Here is a 20,660-nt window from a genome sequence, read left to right as displayed (position 1 = left end):
GTAGTGTTGATTTTAACTTCTCAAACTAGGCACGAGGTGCTTGTTTTAGCCCATAGATGGCTTTGTGAAGTTTACAGACTAGGTTTTTATCAGTAGCTTCAAATACTGGGGGTTGAGTCATATACACTTCCTCTTCAAGGGTGCCATTTAAAAAGGCATTATTGACATCTAGTTATTGAAGAGGCCAATGATGGGTTAACGCAAGAGTAAGGATAAGCTGAACAGTGACAGGTTTGATGACAGGTGAGAAGTTTTCGTTATAGTCAAATCCAAATTGTTGATTGAACCCCTTAGCCACGAGACAAGCTTTGTACTTTTGGACAATGCCATCTGGATTTTCTTTGACATGAAAGACCCATTTACAGCCTATGGCAGTTCTATGCGGTGGTAGATGAACTAGAGACCATGTGCCATTACTAAGCAGGGCATTGTATTCTTTCTGCATTGCAACAAACCAGGTTGAGTTGGATAAGGCTTGTTTGATTGTTTTGCGTTCAGCATGGGTTAATAAAAGTGTGGGTTGTAGATGTGGTTTGGCAATGCCATCTTTTGCTCTTGTTGTCATAGGGTGAATATTGTGAGGATGAATGAATGGAAATGTATCGGATTCAAGGACAGGTGATGTAGGGACGGATAAATTGGATGGAGAGGTACCTGTGGCAACGACTTGTGGTTTAGAGGATTTAGAAGACATGTTTGGTGAGGATGCTGGTGTGTAAGGCTCGGCTTCCATAGTGGGTGGCGTTTGATGAGTGGGAATTGGGCAGGGCTCATGTGAGGACATTGACAAAGAGTAAGGTGTAGAGGCTTGAGTGTGGGTCACAGTAAGAGGAACCTGAACAGAGCTTTGGGAAGAATGGACAGTGGGCGGAGAGAAGACATCCTTCTAGGGAAACTTAGTTTCATTAAATACAACATCTTTAGAAACATAGAGACGCCCATCAGCGACAAGGCACTTGTAGCCTTTGTGAGAGGTTGAATACCCCAGAAAGACACATTCTTGTGATCGAAATTGAAGTTTGTTTCTGTTGTAAGGTCTAAGATGTGGAAAACAAGAGCAACCATAGATGTTGAGAAAGTGATAATTTGGGGGTTGATGGAAAAGTTTGTGATATGGAACCACATTTTGAATAGAGGAAGATGGAAGCCGATTGATTAGATAAACACTAGTGAGGAAGGCATGATCCCAGAATTGCATAGGCAAATTAGCTTGGGCTAACAGGGTCAGGCCAAGTTCAACAATGTGCCTATGTTTTTGTTCAACAACCCCATTTTGGTGATGTGTGTGGGCATATGATATGATGTTGAATTCCAACATCGTTGAGATACGCTGTAAAGGGGCGATACTCACCACCCCAATCAGTTTGTAAGGCTTTGATTGGTTAGTTGTATTGATTCTTAACCATAGTATGAAACTACTTAAAAATACCAAGAGTTTGGGCTTTGTTTTTGAGAAGATAGATCCATGTAAAGCGTGTGTGGGCATCAACAAAGGTGAGATAATATTGATAGCCACATGTAGACGTGAATGGTACAAGGGCCCATAAATCACTGAAAATTAATTCAAAAGGTGCGGTGTAAACAATTTTGGATAGATTTGAGGGTAATCTATGAGATTTGCCAAGACAACAAGAAGCACAAAAAACTGATTCAATATTGTTCACAGATTAAATATGGAAGTTTCGAAAAAATAAGTTTCATTACATCAGCATTAGGATGACCTAATCTAGAGTGCCAAGTGGCAAAAGAAATAGATTTCTGGCTTGCTGTGTTAACAGAGGGAGATGTGGCAGTTTTAAAGTGCTGGACAGGTTGTGTACTGGTGGTGGGAAGTAAAGCAGGGAATTGATACAGACCATCCGGACCAACCGAGCCATGGAGAAGGATTTCTTTAGTATCCTGGGATTTTACCATGCAAACGGAAGGGTGAAATTCAAAAAAGACAGAATTATCTTTGGAAAATTGACTAACATTGATTAGATTTTTGGTAATGGAGGGAACAAAAAGTAGATTGTTTAGAGCAAATTGAAACTTAAGATTTGTTGGGGAGGGAAATGTAGTGACACCCGTGGAATTAATATGAAGACCATGTCCATTACTAATATGAATTTGATCCGGTCCTTCAAAAGGGGTAAACTGTTGAGTATTTTGAGAGACATTGATTACATGGTTTGAAGCCCCAGAGTCCGGATACCAAGTATTGTTGCTCGAGGAGGAAGATGAGGCAATCATGGCTTGAGCTTGTGTGTGGAGGCAAAGTGAACTTATGTGGTGGGTTGTGGTCTAGGTCCAAGAATACCGTGTTGGTGGGGTGGAGGGTGAGCGTGTTGTTGTGTTGTGAGGGTGATGGGAAGTACTGGGCTAGAGCGGTTTGACTGTTGTACCAGGAACCTGCATCTGCATTGTGATTGGTAGAAGGGAACGTGGGTGCATTCAGTGGGGAGGACGGGACAAAGGTCTCATCAAACCTATAATAGCAAGAAGAAGCAACATGTCCATAGCGATGGCAGACCTGGCATTGAAATCCAGCGAATCTGCCTCATCCGCGACCAGCACGATTAGGGAAACAGCCACCACGAAAAATTGTGCGACCCCCATGACGTTGAGCAATTGAGGTCGAGGTTCTTGATGAGCAAGATTTGATTGGGGGTGCGATAAAGATGACTTGGGTTCAAGATTGGTGGTAGTGACATTGATAGATGCAGTTGCTTTCTTCTTGAATTTGTCAAGGCGAGATTCATGGCCAAGAAGCAAGGTCTTAACTTCGTCTATGGACAACATGTCAAAACGATTGCTGATGAGTGACACAGTTGATTCATATTCTTCCAGTAAGCCTTCAAGAATGATGTCAAGATGCTCTTTTGCAGAAACTGAGTCACTAATGGCTGTGAGAGCATCAACAAGGGTTTGAATTCAGAGAACATAGTCAGAAATGGTTTGATTTTCAAGATTAGTGCTATGTAGTTCATTGCGGAGTTGACGGGATTTGGCATTCATGTGAGAATGAAAGTAGAAGTGTATTTTGTCCCACAATTGAAAGGACGTCTTGCAACCTATAACCCGAGTAAGCATGTCTTTAGACATGGAAGACTGCAGCCAAGATAGCAATAGTTGATCTTGCTGTTCCCAAGCAAGATAGGATTCAGATATCTGACCAGAATCACGATCAATGATGGAGAGAAACTTCTGGGGAATCTGTGGGTTAACAAGAAAATGATGGAGTTGGTGGCCTTTGATTACCGGTTCGACCTGCTGGCACCAAAGAAGATAATTCTTGGTGTCCAGTTTTTTTGATATGGTGTGGGAAAAGGTGAGAGACGGAGAGGAATTAGTGGGAGGGTTCTTTGAAGGAATGGTATTGATAGGTGTAGCATTGATAGGTGGAGGGGGCAATGGTGGTGGAGAGGAATTCGCTGGAGGAGTGGATTTAGCCATGACAAGATTGTCGAGATGAACGGAGAAGAAAAAAGGAGAAGAGGACCGAGGAGCTCTATGATACCATAATAGAACTGTGAGAGAGAGAGAGAGAGCGAAAAAGAGAAGATAAGAGAATGTTTCAATAAGCAAAATGTTTTCACTAACTGCACAAGAAATAGAAGACAAGTTTATATAGAGCCAATCTATGTTGGTCTATAATAAAGACAATAAATGTGATAGTAAAAAGAAGATTAAAAATAATCTACATTACTATTCTGCATATATAAGTAAGGAGTAAAACTATACTCCAATACACAAGAAGAAGTGCTTGGAACTATAGGTTGAAGGTCTTGAGCCCAAGACCAAGAAACCTATGACTAGCCAACGTTCTACACATGGCTCTAGCACCTAAAGAGTCCAACCACCATCCTCTCAACCTACCTCACCAAAAACAACTCGCCATCACTATACATGATTCATCATCAAACTCTGATAATATGTTTGTTTCCTTCCATCTCTTTCGACCACAAGCCATTCCCTCTCACCAACCTACACCCACAAAAGAAGCTCCCCATCCTCAAGAGTCCAAGAAGAAACAATTGGTGCATGAGACTCCTATGCCCAAAATCAAATGTTAGAATGTGCTTAGCTTGAAGTGAGCATATCATCTCTCGAGGGATAAAAGTGTTAGGAATTCAGAGGATACATTCCAAGAAATCTTGAATATGTTAGACAATGTTCTTGAGGACCAAAGGAACTCCTCTAGAAAATAATGTACCAATAGTAGAGAGAAAAAGTGTCATCATAGACATGGGATGGCATATAAGAGATACATAGAGGGGTGAGTCTTGAGTGGGATAGGTGACCCATTTCCTCCTCCAGAAGCACAAGATGTTGTTCGAGTTGCAACAACTGAAGATATTCTTATGACTAAGAAGCAAACAACCTCAATTGGGCAGTGGTTATCTACAGAATCAACCTCAATTGGGATGTATAGGTCAAAAGACGATCTTAGATGCTTCAAGCTTTCAAGCTTTAATGATAACAAATTGAACATTTTTCTAAAGGGAAAATATCTTTGCAAAATACAAATTAGAAGAAGCATAAGACGTAAACCTTTAGACAGACGATGTGTCATCAAATGAAGCATACAATCTTATTTCATAAAGTGTTAAATGAGAATCATTTATCATGAGTAATGACTATTTGGTGCATGACTAATTGGTTCCTTAACAGATCGAACAAAGGAAACTCATTGAAACTCATAAATCTGTTAAAGTAAATAAAGTCATGCTCTACACAAGAAATAAGGATAGGAGGATCCTTGAAATCACGGAGAAAGTCAGTAAAAGTTGATGTAGAACCTGCTCTTCGCTGACACACACCATAGAAAGTCCATTTGGCATCTTAAAGCTAGTAAGTATCCTCCTTGATTAGATGCAAAGTGACAATTTGGTAAAATGTAATTAATGCAAGCATTTAATGTTTCAACGAACACTTTTCATCCCAAGGAACATGTAATGAAGACCAAGGAAGCAAGCTTGTGAGGAACTCTCAAGGTTTTGCAATAGTCATCTTCATCTAGGCTACTATATAAGGAACTTCAAGATTAGAAAGAAAAAGACTTTTTGAGCAGAACTCTTGTACAAATTATTACTCATTCTTTCTATAAAGATATTATTCTTAATTGGTTGTATCTCGTCTTATTTGTAATACAAAACATTTGTAAAACTTTATCTACATATAAATGTTATTATAGGGTTTGAGCTTAGAGAGACTTGTTTGTAAAAAAAGAAAATACTCGTTTGAGCCTAAAAAGATTTGTCTTTAAAAGAATACTTGATGTTGAAGCCTAGAGAGGCTTTGTGTTGAAAGAATACTTGGAAAGATTACTTGAAGAGACAATTCAAAGAACAATTACGTTTGAGCCAAAAGTGATTTGTTAAAAGAATATTTGTATCTTTTTTAAAGATAGTAAAACTCAATCTGGTCGGATTGAGAACTGAACGTAATTACCATGTATTTTGTCTGTCTCTTCTCTTACACTCTTTATTGTTAACGCTACTACTTCACTAGTCAAAAAAGTACAAGTTTTTGATAAATACTATTCAACTCCCATTTCCAGTGTCTGTCTTTTCTCTACAAGTTGGAAGCTTGTCATTGGGGGAAATGCGAACACTTTTCTAACAATATACCTGGTTTGTATAAGATACCTTGACTCTAGGACAATTGAATATATGACGACATTGTTGCAACTTCCATAAATCATCAATAACTTAACGCCAAGTAACATATTTATTTATCTACAAAGCATTATAATAAAATCATTCTCACCAAAAGTGATATAATTTTAACAGGTTTACTTGTTGCAGGGTTTGTTCACAAATTGGCAAGGCTGTGCACTAATTTCTATAATTGAAATTCAGGATCACAATGCTAAGCACTTACCTCACAGCATGCGTAGATAACATTTTGGTTCCATGCATGGCTCTTTTTATATAACCAAATCGATCAAGTTTAACCAAATTGCCTTTCTCTTTATCAATGACAAGGCCTCTAATAACCTGAACAATTTAATGGAATCTTTGGAATGCAAATATCAATTGAGTAAAACAGAGATAATACTAATCCAATGAATCACAAAATGCTGCAGCTTGTCAGAGATGACATGTTACCAAGTCTGGATCAAATGCAAGTCCATCAACAGGGAAGCCCATTTTCTTGAGGTTTTCCATACAGTAGTCATAAGCCCGCCCTTCCCAAGCCTGTTTGAAAACATCCAGATCAGAGAAGTCCAATTACCAGGATACATACACTACATAATGTATAGTTTCAGCATACTTATTATTTGAAGTACAATGCAAATGATGTTAACATATATAAGTAAAAATTTAAGCAAAGTACAAGGAAAATAATTTGTACAACTACACATGTGGTAAATTGTCAAAATTAACAAATGCCAAAAGCAAAGAACATTCATTAAAGAAAACTCATGTGATACCCCGGTCGCGGTCTGTATCACCTAACTCGGTATAATTGGATTCTAAAATTAAAAAATTTTACTTGTATTTTGTTTATATGTATGACATGTAATACAAGTGAAGATTACATAATGTTATATGAGTGACCTTAGTAGTTAAATCATAATGGTGCATAAAATTATAATGCTAACATATGATTACTATTAGATTACTTGGATAATATCTCGTAAAACCGTCATTCTATCTTAGAAATATGTAAGATTATCTTGGATAACCTCAGGAATGGTTTCCATCTATTTTATAAACAAAGAATTTATTAAGGTAGAAAAAGGAGGTACAAATACAAGAGGATAAGAAATTCTCAAAAGCCATACCAACAATAAAAGGACATCACCCAAAAAATGACCATGCACCAAAACAAGCCAATCTCTTTGAAGACCAAACAAACAACACCACCCCAAAAATGACCATGCAACACAACATGCCAATCTCTTTGAAGACCATTGGCAGATGTGCAGAACACTAGAAAGATGCTTGCTAGGTGAACTGATCAAATCCCAAATTAACTCAAGGAAACCAATCATCAATAAAGCATTTCTTTCCAAACAAAAAAACAAAAAACTGCAAATTGAGAACAACACCAAATCCTTTTCTGCCGGTGTTGTGTCAAATCCTCTAAAATTAGGAAAAAGTACAGCTGGGGAAAATCCAGTCCTCACTAAAAACACCAATACATTATTCCAGAGAAGTGAAACTGTTAGGCAATTCAAAAACAAATGAGAACCAATTTCACAACTAGATTTTCACATCACACAATAATCGGGAGAAACCAATTAGAGGTCTTCAAATTTGAAGGAAATTATTGGTATTAAATCTGTTTATAAGTGCAGTCTGTGTAAAGGATTTGATCTTAAAGGGAGCAATTGATTTCCAAATGAACATATCTAAATGGTAGGAATCATTAATGGGAGAAGTAGGAAATTAAAAGTACAATCTGCAAGAAAACAAAACCATGTAGGAAAGAAAACAATTTATCTTACCTAGATTAGAAAGAGATGGATTGAATCCATCAACACCATAAGGGACTGCAAATTAGATATTTCTCTGTCATGCAATTTCTAAAGAAAAGAAAAATCTAGGAAACAGTAAAAAAAAAAGAGAATAAAATCAGATTGTAGGAGCATTGTGAAAAATAAAGAAGTGAAAGAATACTAAAAAAACCTTAAAAAACTATCCACCCAAATGTCCTGCCAAAATTTAATGATTAAACCATCATCCAAACCCAAGGAAACAAGAGATATAGAAAAACATAACCTCAACATATAAATTTTCAAGGGCTAGCATGCAGTTTTAACTGCTGAATTGGCATCCCCCTAATAAAATGCAAATTGTACTTTAGATAGCTTGATGCCACAAAGTAGTTTGGAAACGAAAAGGCCAAAATTCATTTAGCAGTCACAGTAATATTTTGCAAAACCATTAGCCACTAACCAAATAAAATGCCTACAAGCTTCTCAATGTGCAACAGCCACTAAAATGCTAAAAAGAGAGATTAGAATTAGGAGTTATATTTTCAGATTTGTTGTCTTATTTGATTCGATTATTATTAGTACGGGGTAGGGTCTAGTACTGCCATAATTGGGGGATAGAGCTTCATGTTTTATATTGCATCATGATACATAAGAGAATATTATTCAGTGCTTTTATTCTTTCTCTTGTCCTTCACAACTCAAATCCCTGTCATTTCAACATAGTACCAAAGCTGTGTGATAGATATGGATCAGAAATAATGAGACTTGAATATGAATAATTTCTTATTATTGAATCTGAATGGGTACAATAAAATAAACAGGCATAAAACATAATCAATCCCTAAAGTTTAGGGATTTAGATAAAACTGACTAAGGAAACTAAACTAGAAATTAGGAGAAGATAAACTAGTATATCTAAACTATATCTTATAGAATTATCTTAACACTCCCCTTCAAGCTGGAATATATATCATATGCATCTAGCTTGTTACATATATATGTTATCCTAGGACCTCGTAAAGATTTAGTAAAGATATCTGCAAGTTGATCCTTAGAGCAAACTGAGGAGGTCTTGATGATACCGGAGAGGATCTTTTCTCTGATGAAATGGCAGTCAACCTCTATATGCTTTGTTCTCTCATGAAAAACTGGATTAGAGGAGAGGTATAAAGCTGACTGGTTATCACAAACTAGTTCCATATGACCAACCTTGCAAAACTGCAACTCTTGAATTAAGAATTTTAGCCACAAGAGCTCACATGTGGTGTGAGCCATAGCACGATATTCTGCTTCTGTACTTGATCGTGCAACAACACTTTTCTTTTTACTCTTCCATGAGACAAGATTACCACCCATGAAGACACAATAGCCTGATGTTGACAGCCTATCACTTGCATCACCAGCCCAATCTGCATCTGAATATCCAACAATGTTTGTATGTCCTCTATCATTGTAAACAAGTCCTTTTCCAGATGATCTTTTGATGTATCTAAGGATTCGAACAACTGCAAGCCAATGACTCTCACAGGAAGAGTTAAGAAACTGACTTACAACACTGACAGGAAAGGATATATCAGGTCTGGTCATGGTGAGATAATTCAATTTTCCCACTAATCTCTTATATCTCCCTGGGTCAGGATAAGGCTCCCCCTAATTAGGCATAAGCTTCACATTAGGATCCATGGGAGTGTCAATTGGCTTACAATCTGTAAGTCCAGTCTCTTGGCATATTTTCTCTGAGAAATAACAATACTGGACTGACTGAGCGACCTCAATCCCGAGGAAATAACGTAGGGGACCTAAATCCTTAGTTTGAAAGTGTTTAAATAAGTGTTGCTTCAGAGCCTTGATGCCCTCCTGATCATCACCTGTAATCACAATATCATCTACATAAACAACAAGATAGATAAATCTATGTGTCGATGAGCGTCTAAAGAAGACAGAGTGGTTTGTCTCGCAGCGAATCATTCCAAATTCCTGTATAACTTTGCTAAACCGACCAAACCAAGCACGAGGTGATTGTTTGAGGCCATACAAGGACTTCTGTAATTTACATACAAGACTAGACCCCCCCTTGAGCAACAAACCCAAGAGGTTGATTCATATAAATCTCCTCCTCCAAATCACCATGTAAAAAGGCATTTTTGATGTCTAATTGAAACAAAGGCCAATGCCTCATAGCAGCCATAGCCAAGAAGAGACGAACTGAAGCCATCTTCGCAACTGGAGAGAAGGTGTCACTGTAATCCAAACCATATACTTGCGTGTATCCCTTAGCCACAAGACGAGCTTTCAATCTATCCACCTGTCCATCAAGGCCCACTTTAACATTAAATACCCACCGACAACCAACAACAGATTTTTCAGGCGGAGGTGGGACAAGTACCCAAGTGTGGTTGGAGTCTAAAGCTGTCATCTCATCAATCATTGCATCCTGGATGGGTTAAGGCCTCCTGTACTGTCTTGGGAATGGTAATAGAGGAAATAGCAGAGACAAAAGTATAATAAGTAGGAGACAAACGATGATATGAAAGAAAGTTATAAATAGGATGAGGATTACAAGTAGAACGACTACCTTTACGAAAAGCAATGGGCAAGTCAACTGAGGTAGGTGGGGCCGGAGTAGGTGAGGAGACTGAAGCAGGAGTAGAATCACATGACTCAATTGAAGAATCATTGGGAGGAACAACAGTATGTGATTGACGCTCATAGGTTATCCCAAATCGGTGTAGAGGATGGCCAGACCCTGGTAGTGCGGGAGGATCTGGTGCCTCTAAAGTAGAAGGTGTGGTAGGAGGCACACTATGATCAAAATGAGGAATAGGCAATACCTGATAGAGGAGATCTGAGTCAACTGGAGACACATCTGTGGCAATAAAATATGGTGTATCTTCAAAGAAAGTGACATCTGCACTGATGTAAAATCGATACGTAGCAAGAGAGTAACAACGATACCCCTTTTGGACACGAGAGTATCCTAAGAACAACATTTGATGGCCCGAGCAGACAACTTAGCACATCCTGAGAAAAGATCATGGACAAAACAAGTACAGCCAAAGACACGAGGATGAACAGAATAAAGGGGATCCAATGGGTATAATAGGGAATGAGGTACTTGATCATTCAAGACAGACGATGGCATTCGATTTATTAAATACCCTGCAGTGAGGACAACATCGCCCCACAACTTTGGGGGTGCATTGACATTCAATAAAAGAGTACGAGCAGTGTCCACAGTATGTCTATGTTTTCGCTCAGCTACACCATTTTGTTGAGGTGTATGAGGGCAACTAGATTGATGTAGAATGTCATGGGAAGCCATAAATGATTTGAAGCAATCTGAAAAATATTCTTTAGCATTATCACTTCGTAAAATTCGAATTACTTTGCCAAATTGAGTTTTGATCTCCGAATAGAAATTTAGGAAAATATTGAATAAGAACGATTTTTCATTAAAAATATCCAAGTACATCTAGAAAAATCATCAATAAAGGTGACGTAATACCTATGTCCTAAAAGAGAAGGAACGCGACTAGGATCCCACACATCAGAATGAATAACATCAAAAGGAGACATAGCTCGACTATTAATACTATTAGGAAAAGAAGCTCTAACATGCTTCCGTAATTGACACAACTCACACTCTAAGGACTCCAACCGTGAGAGATGAGGCACCATTTTCTTTAATTTATTCAAGCTTGGATGACCCAGGCGACGATAGATTAAACCAGGAGACTCAATAGATGCACATATGGTAGAAAATCAAATTAAAAGGACATCCAGGAACTAGTAAAACATATTTTAATAGTAGTGATGGGAGAGGTGATATTTGGCCAATACTAGTGGCTTGGACTTTTGACCCATCTGCAAGAGTGATATGATGTGGAGTCTTAGGTGATGATAGGTTAAGGAAAAGGGAGACATTACCAGTTAGGTGATCAGAAGCACTGGAGTCCAAAACCCAAGGTCCAATAGACGTAGAATGAGAGAGACAGACTGTAGAATTACCAATATGAGCAACAGTGATAGAAGAAAAGGCCTGTTTAGTTGCCTTCAATTGAAGATACTCTTGGTAATCATCGGTAGATAATGTGATTGGATGATTGCCCTCCGGTTCAATCTTGAGCTCTGGAGCTGAAGTTGGAGATTGAGCCACATTAGCTATCTTGCTGGAAAGCCATGCAAGGAATAACACTTGTCTCGTGTATGGCCATCTCTCTGACAGTAGGTACAATGAAGGTTTCCTCTACCCCTTTACCACGACCACGACCTCAACCACACCCTCGACTTCCACGGTCAGCTGTACTAGAGATAAAAGCAGAGGACTCAAATTCTGTGTGAGGATCTGCCTCGGTGAAGGGACCCGAATCAATCGATCTATGAGTTCTTCTACTGTAGGAATGACAGCTTTATTGACGATTGTACCCGTGTCACATGGACATACCTTATGAAAAATAAATCAGAAGTTTTCCAAATCTTTGTTAATTTTTTCCGTCTGATCCAAAATCAATTTGGAAAAAATATCAAAAGAATCAGGTCTGATAATGGTACTGAATATGTGAATCATGAACTTCTCAATTTTTCGTCTCATAATAGTATTGTTCATGAACTAACATGTGTAAACACCCCTCAACAAAATGGGGTTGCAAAAAGAAAGAATCGTCATCTTCTAGAAGTAACTAGAGCTCTTCTTTTTCAAATGTCTGTTCCAAAAAATTACTAGGGAGAAGCTGCGTTAACTGCCACATATCTCATCAACAGGTTATGCACCCGTATCTTAAATGACATTAGTCCTATAGAGTCTCTATTGTCTTTTATTCCCTCTTGTCCCCTAATATCGAGTCTACCTAGTCAAGTCTTTGGATGTACTGTTTTTGTTCACTCATCATCATAATCGTAGTAAATTAGATCCCAAAGCTCTTAAATGTGTCTTTATTGGGTATCCTTCTAATAAAAAAGGGTACAAATGTTATCATCCTTAGAGTCGTCGCGTCTTTATCACCATGGATGTCACCTTTCATGAAACACAATCCTTTTATGTCAGTCCACGACTTCAGGGGGAGAAAACACTTGAAGTGAAGGAGCTCTCCTTCTTGTCATTACCATATTTGTCTTTGTAGGATGCCCAAGATCTGAGCAATGAAGCTACCATGGTCCACAGCGAGGAAGAAGCAGAAAAAGAGGAAGACAAATTTTTTGGAAAAAAATATGAAAGAAGAAAACAACCCACTTCGACTCTCGAGCAAGAAAAATTGTCTAATCCGGGGGTGAGGATCCCAGAAAATAACAATGAGGAGGTAAGTATTACTAAGGATTTACCCATTGCATTGAGAAAGAAAAGAAGGTCATGCACTAAATATCCTATTTTTCGATATGTTTGCACTAACAATCTCTCTAATAAGCACAGGAATTTTATTTCTGCCATTGATGCCACAAAAATTCCTACCTCAATCCAGGAGGCCATGAAATTTGAACATTAAACTCAAACCATGAAAGAAGAGATGAATGCATTAGAAAGAAATTCAACTTGGGAGATTGTTGATAAGCCAAGAGACAAGAAGGCAATAGGATGTAGATGGATATTCACAGTGAAACATAAGGCAAATGGGACAATAGAAAGATATAAAGCTAGATTGGTGGCAAAAGGCTATACCCAAACTTATGGGATTGACTATGAGGAGACCTTTGCCCCAGTGGCAAAGATGAATACAATTCGGGTTATTCTCGCTTTGGCTGCTCATTTTGGTTGGGACTTACACCAATTGGAAGTGATGAATGCCTTTCTTCATGGAAATCTGGAAGAGGAAGTGTACATGGAGATTCCTCCAGGTTTTGAAGTGCAAAATGAAAGAAACAAGGTATGTCTCCTAAAGAAAGCATTGTATGGTCTTAAGCAATCCCCTATAGCATGGTTTGGAAGATTTACAAAAGCAATGGTTTCCTTGGGATACAGACAAAGCCAAGGAGATCATACTCTATTCATAAAGCAGTCTTCTACAGGTAAACTCACTCTATTGCTTGTCTATGTGGATGATATGATTATTGCAGGAGATGATGAAATAGAAAAATTGGCATTAAAAGAAAAATTGGCAGCCCAATTTGAAATGAAAGACCTAGGAAAACTCAAGTATTTTCTTTCTTTCCTTGCTCAAGGAATGTGTGAAGGACTCTGGATGAAAATCATTTTGGATGACCTTAAAGTCAAGGTGGACAACCTCGTGCAACTATACTGTGACAATAAGTCTACCATGAGCATTGCCCATAATCCAGTACAACATGATAGGACCAAACACATTGAGATTGACAGACATTTCATCAAAGATAATCTAGACAGAGGCTTTGTGATAACAACTCATGTTCCTACAGAACTTCAGATAGCAGATATTTTTACAAAAGGGCTCCCTCAGGGTAGATTTCAAGATCTTGTAGGCAAGTTAGGAATGATTGATATTCATTTACCAACTTGAGGGGGAGTGTTGTAATTAGAGGAAAATCTTCCTAATTAGAGAAAATATCTGTAGAATCTTCTAGTTTATTTTTCAGAATATTTTTTTCCTTATTTCCTTATTTTGGAAGATTAGATTGTTACAAATAGGTGTTAGGAAAATGTAATACGTATGAATGATAATAATAAAATCATTCTCCTTTTCAAGTAACTATTTATCCCACACTAGACCAAACATCACTTATGTTGCTACTGAGGTAAGTCAATTTATGCATAATCGTTGAGAAAGGCACTTGCACCTAGTGATAAAATCCTCCAATATATGAAAGCAAGTCCTGAAAAATAACTCTTGTTCAAGAGAAAAGGTACATTGTCTATAGAGGTATATACAAATGCAGAATATGTCTGGCCAGTTGTAGATAGAAGATCCAACTTTATATATTGCATGTTTCTAGGAGGAAGTAGTGTAACATGGAGGAGCAAGAATCAAAATGTGGTTGCTCACTCTAGTGCAAAAGAAAAATTTTGAGCAATGGCACACGATATATGTGAGTGGTTATGGACGAAGATTATTCTTAGTAACCACAAAATAAAATGTGAAGAACCTACGAGGTTGTTTTGTGATAACAATTCTATTATTAGCATTGCCACAATCCTGTACAGCATGACAAAACCAAACATGTAGAAACTAACAAACACTTCATCAAAGATAAATTGGATAACAGTCTTATAGACACAGCCTATATCCCTGTGTCTTCAATTGGCAGATGTGTTCACCAATGGATTCTCTACAACAAAATTCCAAGAACTTATTGGCAAGTTAGGAATGATTAATACTCGTTCACCAATTTTAGAGAATGTAATGTAAATACAGTCAATATTTAGGATACGAAAATTTATCTTTTAGTTTATTTTTAGATAAAAGATAGCTTTTTATTTGTATATATATGGGTACACGTGTTAACCATAAGCATATTGAATAAAATAGTTTCTTCTCTTTCTAGACATCATCATACACATAAAAAAATATTATTCAATGTCTTTATTCTCTTTTTTCTTTCTTTCCTAGTTAAATCCCTATAATTTCAACAGTTACCTTCACATTATAATGCACCAAGGTATAGTCCATGTCATATCCAATGACACTAATTGACTGAAGATTTAGTGTATGGATGCAAAATATTCCATGAGGTGAATCTCTTGACAAAAAAGGAATCTGCAAGAAGATACTAAACAATGTTAGTCTTATAAGTAAGTTTAAGTTTGATATATTATCTGTTTAAATATTTTTACACTATCAACTAATTAGAATCACCCTAGATATGACTTTTATAGTTATTATTACAAAAGTCAAGAATTTTTAGTTACATGGCAATCCATGATTGGACATCAAGTAAAAAGAACTTTACATTGTCAATGTATCCAATTAAATTCTAAGTAAATTTCATCTAAGTCTGAACTTTCAAAAGTTTGTGAAACCTACAATAACACCCCTTCTGGTTTTACATTATACAAAGGCATACATCTAGTTGTTTATTATGGCTGTCTAAAAAATCTATATATGTATATGAAATGAAAATATTCAATGCAATTTCTGAAACTAGATAATGGGATGTTTTCAATTTGCGTAGGCTTTGTAAATTTCCCAAGGGAAGGTATGCATACTTTTCTCTATAACTATTCACTTTGAGACCCCAAAACCATAAAACTAGTAGGCCTAACGCACCTGAATATCCAATTTTTTCAGTAAATCTTCAGCTTCTCTAGCCTCTCTTCTGGCCACCTCCTCAATTGGACCTTCTAATGCAGCATGTCCATCGATTCCTACTAGGGAAACCATGAGTTTTGGAACCATAATCAATATCATATTGCTGGATATTTGACAAAGACCAAAGATAAATATCTTTAATTAATATCAGTAATTTGTGACAAGTGTTAATTATATCATAATTACTTTATCCATGTTTCAGAAATTTTGAGGGAAAAGGAAGGGGGAAGCATTAAAATTATTCCTCCCCAATTCAAGGCATATGAATTGAATTAGACAAACAAATACATTTTACCACCTTCAAGTATATCCATTTAACTGAAATTTGGTTCAAGAGATAATGTAAATTTATTTAAATCAAATAGAACTTAACCTTAAGATACTAAAAAAAAGAAACTTTAGGACGGATTAAGTGAGAAAGGAAAAACTTATTTTTTTTAATGCTAAGGTCAAACGTTTGGTGTGTGTATGTTCCATTTGATTCACTGATTAAATAAACAAACTATACGGTTAAGTTGAGAAACAGGCTACACTTTTACCCTAAATTAAATAAAGGAAACAGCCAAGGGCTGAGTGCCTTCCTCCAGTGCAAATGTTTTCAAGAAAAAACTACTGATTCTATATGCAATTTTTGTGGGGTAGAAATATTTTGATTTGTAATATTTTCCTCTCTGGCTGCCTTATCAAAATTGTCTAGCTCTTCCCTTCAAAATATCATCCTTTTAACTACAACACTCAAACAAATGGAAATGACTGTTTCATCTCCTCCCTTCCCATCTGCTAAAAAGAAAAGTTGAGCAAGGGGTATACTTAAATAAAGGAAATAGCTTTCCTTCAATTTACTTAAACTCAGAATAAGGTAAAGAGAACTCCCATCCTTTTCTTAAACATTCAAACAAGAGAAAGTGACTCCTCTTTCATACCCTACCATTCCTTCTATTCCACTAAAAACTGTCAAACATGGTGCATATCTACAACACCATACAGAAAGCAGTTCATTACAAGTCATACATACCTCTTAAAGCCCTGACTAGAAATTAAAACCTTATTGAAGATAAACACAAAATTGATAAGACATAACCAAGTCTTCCTCCACTAAACCATAGCACATATCTTAGAACACCAGAGAAAGATCAGTTCATTGCAAATCATGCATACCTATTAAAGCCATGACTAGAAATTAAACCCTTGTTGGATATACACAAAATTGTGCAAGCTATAACCAAGTCTTCCTCCAGTAAACCATATATCAGTTCATTGTTTAGACAAGAAATTATTTACATATATAGTGTAGGGAAGATTTTTCCCTAGAAATACTTGTCTTGGATAGGAGATTTTTCCCTATAAAGTATAAACTGTCAAACAGCAAATGTCTAGAACACAAGATAGAGAGCAGTTCATTGCAAATCATACATACCTCTTAAAGCCATGACTAGAAATTAAAACCTTGTTGAAGATACACACAATATTGTACTAGAAATAACCAAGTCTTCCTCCAATAAACCAAATATCAGTGCATTATTTAGACAAGAAATTAGTTAAACATATATATTGATAAGGAGATTTTGCCCTAAAAATACTTGTCTTGACTACCTCATGGACCTCAATAAAATGGGCAAAACACCAAGCCCAGTAACATGTTTTGTGTATTATCTGAGCTTGGGCTTAATTTTTTTTATCAGATATGACACAAAGCACATACTAAATCATAGGAAATGACTATTATACAGCATATAAAATCAGTGTAAAATCAACAGACACAAATCCTAAATCAAAAGAGAGAAATGATGTCTTTAAAATGAGGATGAGTTATTATAGACATAATAAAATGCTACTCCCTCTTATCATTATTATAAGACACTTTTAACCAAATCACACGAACCAATATAAGTAATTATGTTAATTAATTTTATTGGATTTATAGAACAAGATCAATATATATCAATTTTACCCTTCTTACTTATCATTAAATTTTCATGGGAGAGGTGATGTTACTCCATATCAAAGTTTATGGAGGAATAAAATTGGTGAATGACAATTGGAGAGTTTACAAGAGAAAAAATTTAGTTCTCAAATTCTCTTCTTATTATTTAACAACAAAAAGCACACATTCTCACAATTTTTAATAGGAACAAAATATTAAAAGTAAAATTAATGCTTTATAGAAATGGCAAGTGTATTATAAAATAAAAAAATTCCATTTTCTTCTAAATTGTGTCTTATAATAAGAACCGGAGGCAGTATTATTTGTCTAACTATTGTAAAATTCTCATTTGTATTAGTATAAAAGTTTAAGAACTAAAACCATAATAATCATAAAATGCAACTAGGCGTGTTTTGAAGTATTTGTGAAGTGTCTGACATGGATATGATAAGGACATGACTAATGTTTTGAAGTGCCATGTAAAATTCCTTTTCATTTAATACTTTCCATTGTTGTGAAAACTGAAAATGAGAACAAGAAAAAAAGACACAAGTACACAAGTAAAATTCCTTTTCATTTAATACTTTCCATTGTTAAATTCTTACCAAGTTCCCTGACAGGGCTCATTAGCATTTGCCAAATTCAAAAGTTCCAATCAATTAACGACAAATGCCAACAAAAAGGAAATGAGACCCATATTTGATAGCCAATAATAACCAAAGAAAAAAAAATATCAGAGACAAATTCACCATCCTATGACTGAACAAAACAAAACAAAACAAATCCATCCAACCTGGTTCTGTTCAACACATGAAGCAACAAAATCGGAATCACAGCTCAAACTTGAAAACCCCATGGTATATTTGAATTAGAAGAAAATAAAATAGAGAAGAAAGAAAACACGGACAAAATTTCATTTTCTTTCTTTCCTTTTCGTTAAAAAGAAAAAAAAAAAAAACACAAACAAAATTTCATTTTCTTTCTCTTTTTGGATAAAAAAAATGATTTTTCCAAACAAACATTTAATTTTTCTTTCTTTCCATTTTCTCTTCGGTTCAAATTTAATATAAAGAAGAGAACAAGAATCGATGACAGTACAAACACATATAACAACACAAAACCGTAACTAAAAAACGTTAGAAGTTTTTAGTTACCAAAAGTTTCGACCTTAACGTTCAAGTTCCCCTTGGTGCTTTCCCCGAGGTAGTCCACGTGGCAATTTCCGGAAGCCGTAACGGAGAAAACGCCACCGTCAACGGAACAGAGACACAGCGTGGAAGCGCTTTCTCTCGCACCGAAAAGGCCGTTACGGAAAGAAACTCCGTTAGTCAAGCGGTTACTTGGAGACAGGTCAAAAGGTATGGAGAATTTGGTGAAGACCTTTGCCCCAAACATCGCCGGCGGACTACGGTGCTTCCGGCGGCGGAGGTGCGGCGGAGAGACGAAGTGAGAGGAGGAAGCGGTTGAGTTGGCGGTAGTGAACGGTTAATGTCATTTTTTAGTATTAATATAAAGAATACTTTTTTTTTTACTAATCGCCTTAATTTTTATTTTATATACGAACTATTTTATTTTTTTTAAAGAAAATTAAACAACCTTCTTTCAAAAAAATTTTAATTTTAAACCATTTATAAAATGATTATTCATTTTTTTTATAGAATAAATGGCTACCTACTTTATAATTTTTTTTATTCATTTTAATTTATTTCAAGAAAAATAAAGAGTACTTTTTTTTTCTCTAATATTATATTATGGGAATTATTTTAACGTTTAAAATTAAAATAAGTACTAGTCAAATTGATTTACACTTGCGAAAAGTTTATGTAACTTTACATGGTATGTGATAGGATCGCATTGATTAGATATAGTTAAAAATGCTTGTGAAAATCTGAAATTGATTAATGCAAATGTTTTCAGTTGAACTCTAATTACATATACGATAATAATTTAAATTGTATTAATCTCCCTTCATTAAAAATGTTGGCTTATAATAAATAAATAATATATATATATATATATATATATATATAATATTTCATATAAAAAGATAATAATAATAATAATAATATTTAAAATGTATATCTTATATAATAACAATAATAATAATATAAATCAACCTCTATTTATTAAAGATAAATATATTTATTATACAATAATATTTTTAAAGACTTTTCTCTGACAAATTTATTTTAGAAATCTTTCTAACTTTTAATCTATTCAAATTTTATCTATTATATTTATTTATAAATTAAATTTAAATAATTTTAAAATAATAAATTTTTATATATTAAATATGACTATCTTTAGCGTAAATATATATGATTAACAAGAGGATTTTTTTTAGAGATTTTTACATTTTTTTTTTAAGTTTTTCTTTTTCAATAAGAAGATTTTTAGAAATTCTTTTAAATTTATAATCTAATTCAATTTTTTATTATATTTATTTATAATTGTTTAATATTTTTAAAATAAATCATCACAATATCAAATATTTATTGTAAACTCAAAATATGTTATGTTTAAAATTATCTATTTATATAAAATTAAATATAAATATAATATTTATATATATATATATATATATATATATATATATAATTTATACTAATATATAAAGAGAGTACTCTTTTTAGTAACCACTTTATACATTTCCCTAATTTTCCCACCCTAGCAAGCTTTTGTACTTATATGGGGTGTTTTCTTCTTCTTCATTTTTATTATTACGAAATGTTAAAGATTTTCTAGTGATTTATATTTGATAAAAGAGGATGGCATTGTGTGTTGGATGATGTAGATCTAAAGTGATCAAATGTGAAAAGATGTTGAGTTCAATTGTCACAATATTAGGATTTAAGATTTAGGATTATCACTATAATTGTGAGAGGTGACTGGGAAAGGAGTTGAAAAGATATGTATAATTTGGTGTAATAAAAAATGTATTATAAAGATTAGAGGAGCTGAATTACTTCATATCTCTAAAAGTTATTGTATAATCAAATAGATAAAAAAAATTAAAAAATAGAGATAAAAATAGTTATTTAAAAATATATTTTCTTTATTAATAATTATAAATTAGATTAATTTAATGATAAAA

General features: G+C 35.0%; 1 protein-coding gene across 7 annotated transcripts in view; it reads right to left on the bottom strand.

Moving 5' to 3' along the window:
• LOC109803407 (uncharacterized) overlaps positions 1-19,058 on the bottom strand; it is a 42,311-nt gene extending 23,253 nt beyond the window's left edge. Inside the window, exons 1-5 of one of the 7 annotated variants that reach the window (XR_014428014.1) lie at positions 18,721-19,058; positions 15,601-15,701; positions 14,971-15,090; positions 6,093-6,182; positions 5,866-5,981 (exon numbers count right to left, since the gene is read on the bottom strand). Coding sequence is in view for 6 of the 7 variants with exons in the window: in XM_029272387.2 (XP_029128220.1) it covers positions 5,866-5,981; positions 6,093-6,182; positions 14,971-15,090; positions 15,601-15,701; positions 18,721-18,961 (668 nt within the window). In the remaining variant the exon portion in view is untranslated. Of the gene's footprint in view, positions 1-5,865; positions 5,982-6,092; positions 6,183-14,970; positions 15,091-15,600; positions 15,702-17,059; positions 17,392-18,720 lie in introns of those variants that run through there. The other 6 variants (XM_029272387.2, XM_020364966.3, XM_029272390.2 and 3 more) reach the window with 6 other exon arrangements.
• Positions 19,059-20,660: the final 1,602 nt, after the last annotated feature.

This window comes from Cajanus cajan, chromosome 1, assembly GCF_000230855.2.
Source record: "Cajanus cajan strain Asha chromosome 1, NIPB_CcT2T_4, whole genome shotgun sequence".
Taxonomy (NCBI): Eukaryota; Viridiplantae; Streptophyta; class Magnoliopsida; order Fabales; family Fabaceae; genus Cajanus; species Cajanus cajan.
Note: the sequence above shows the minus strand (reverse complement) of the source record. Positions and strands in the feature narration are given on the sequence as shown.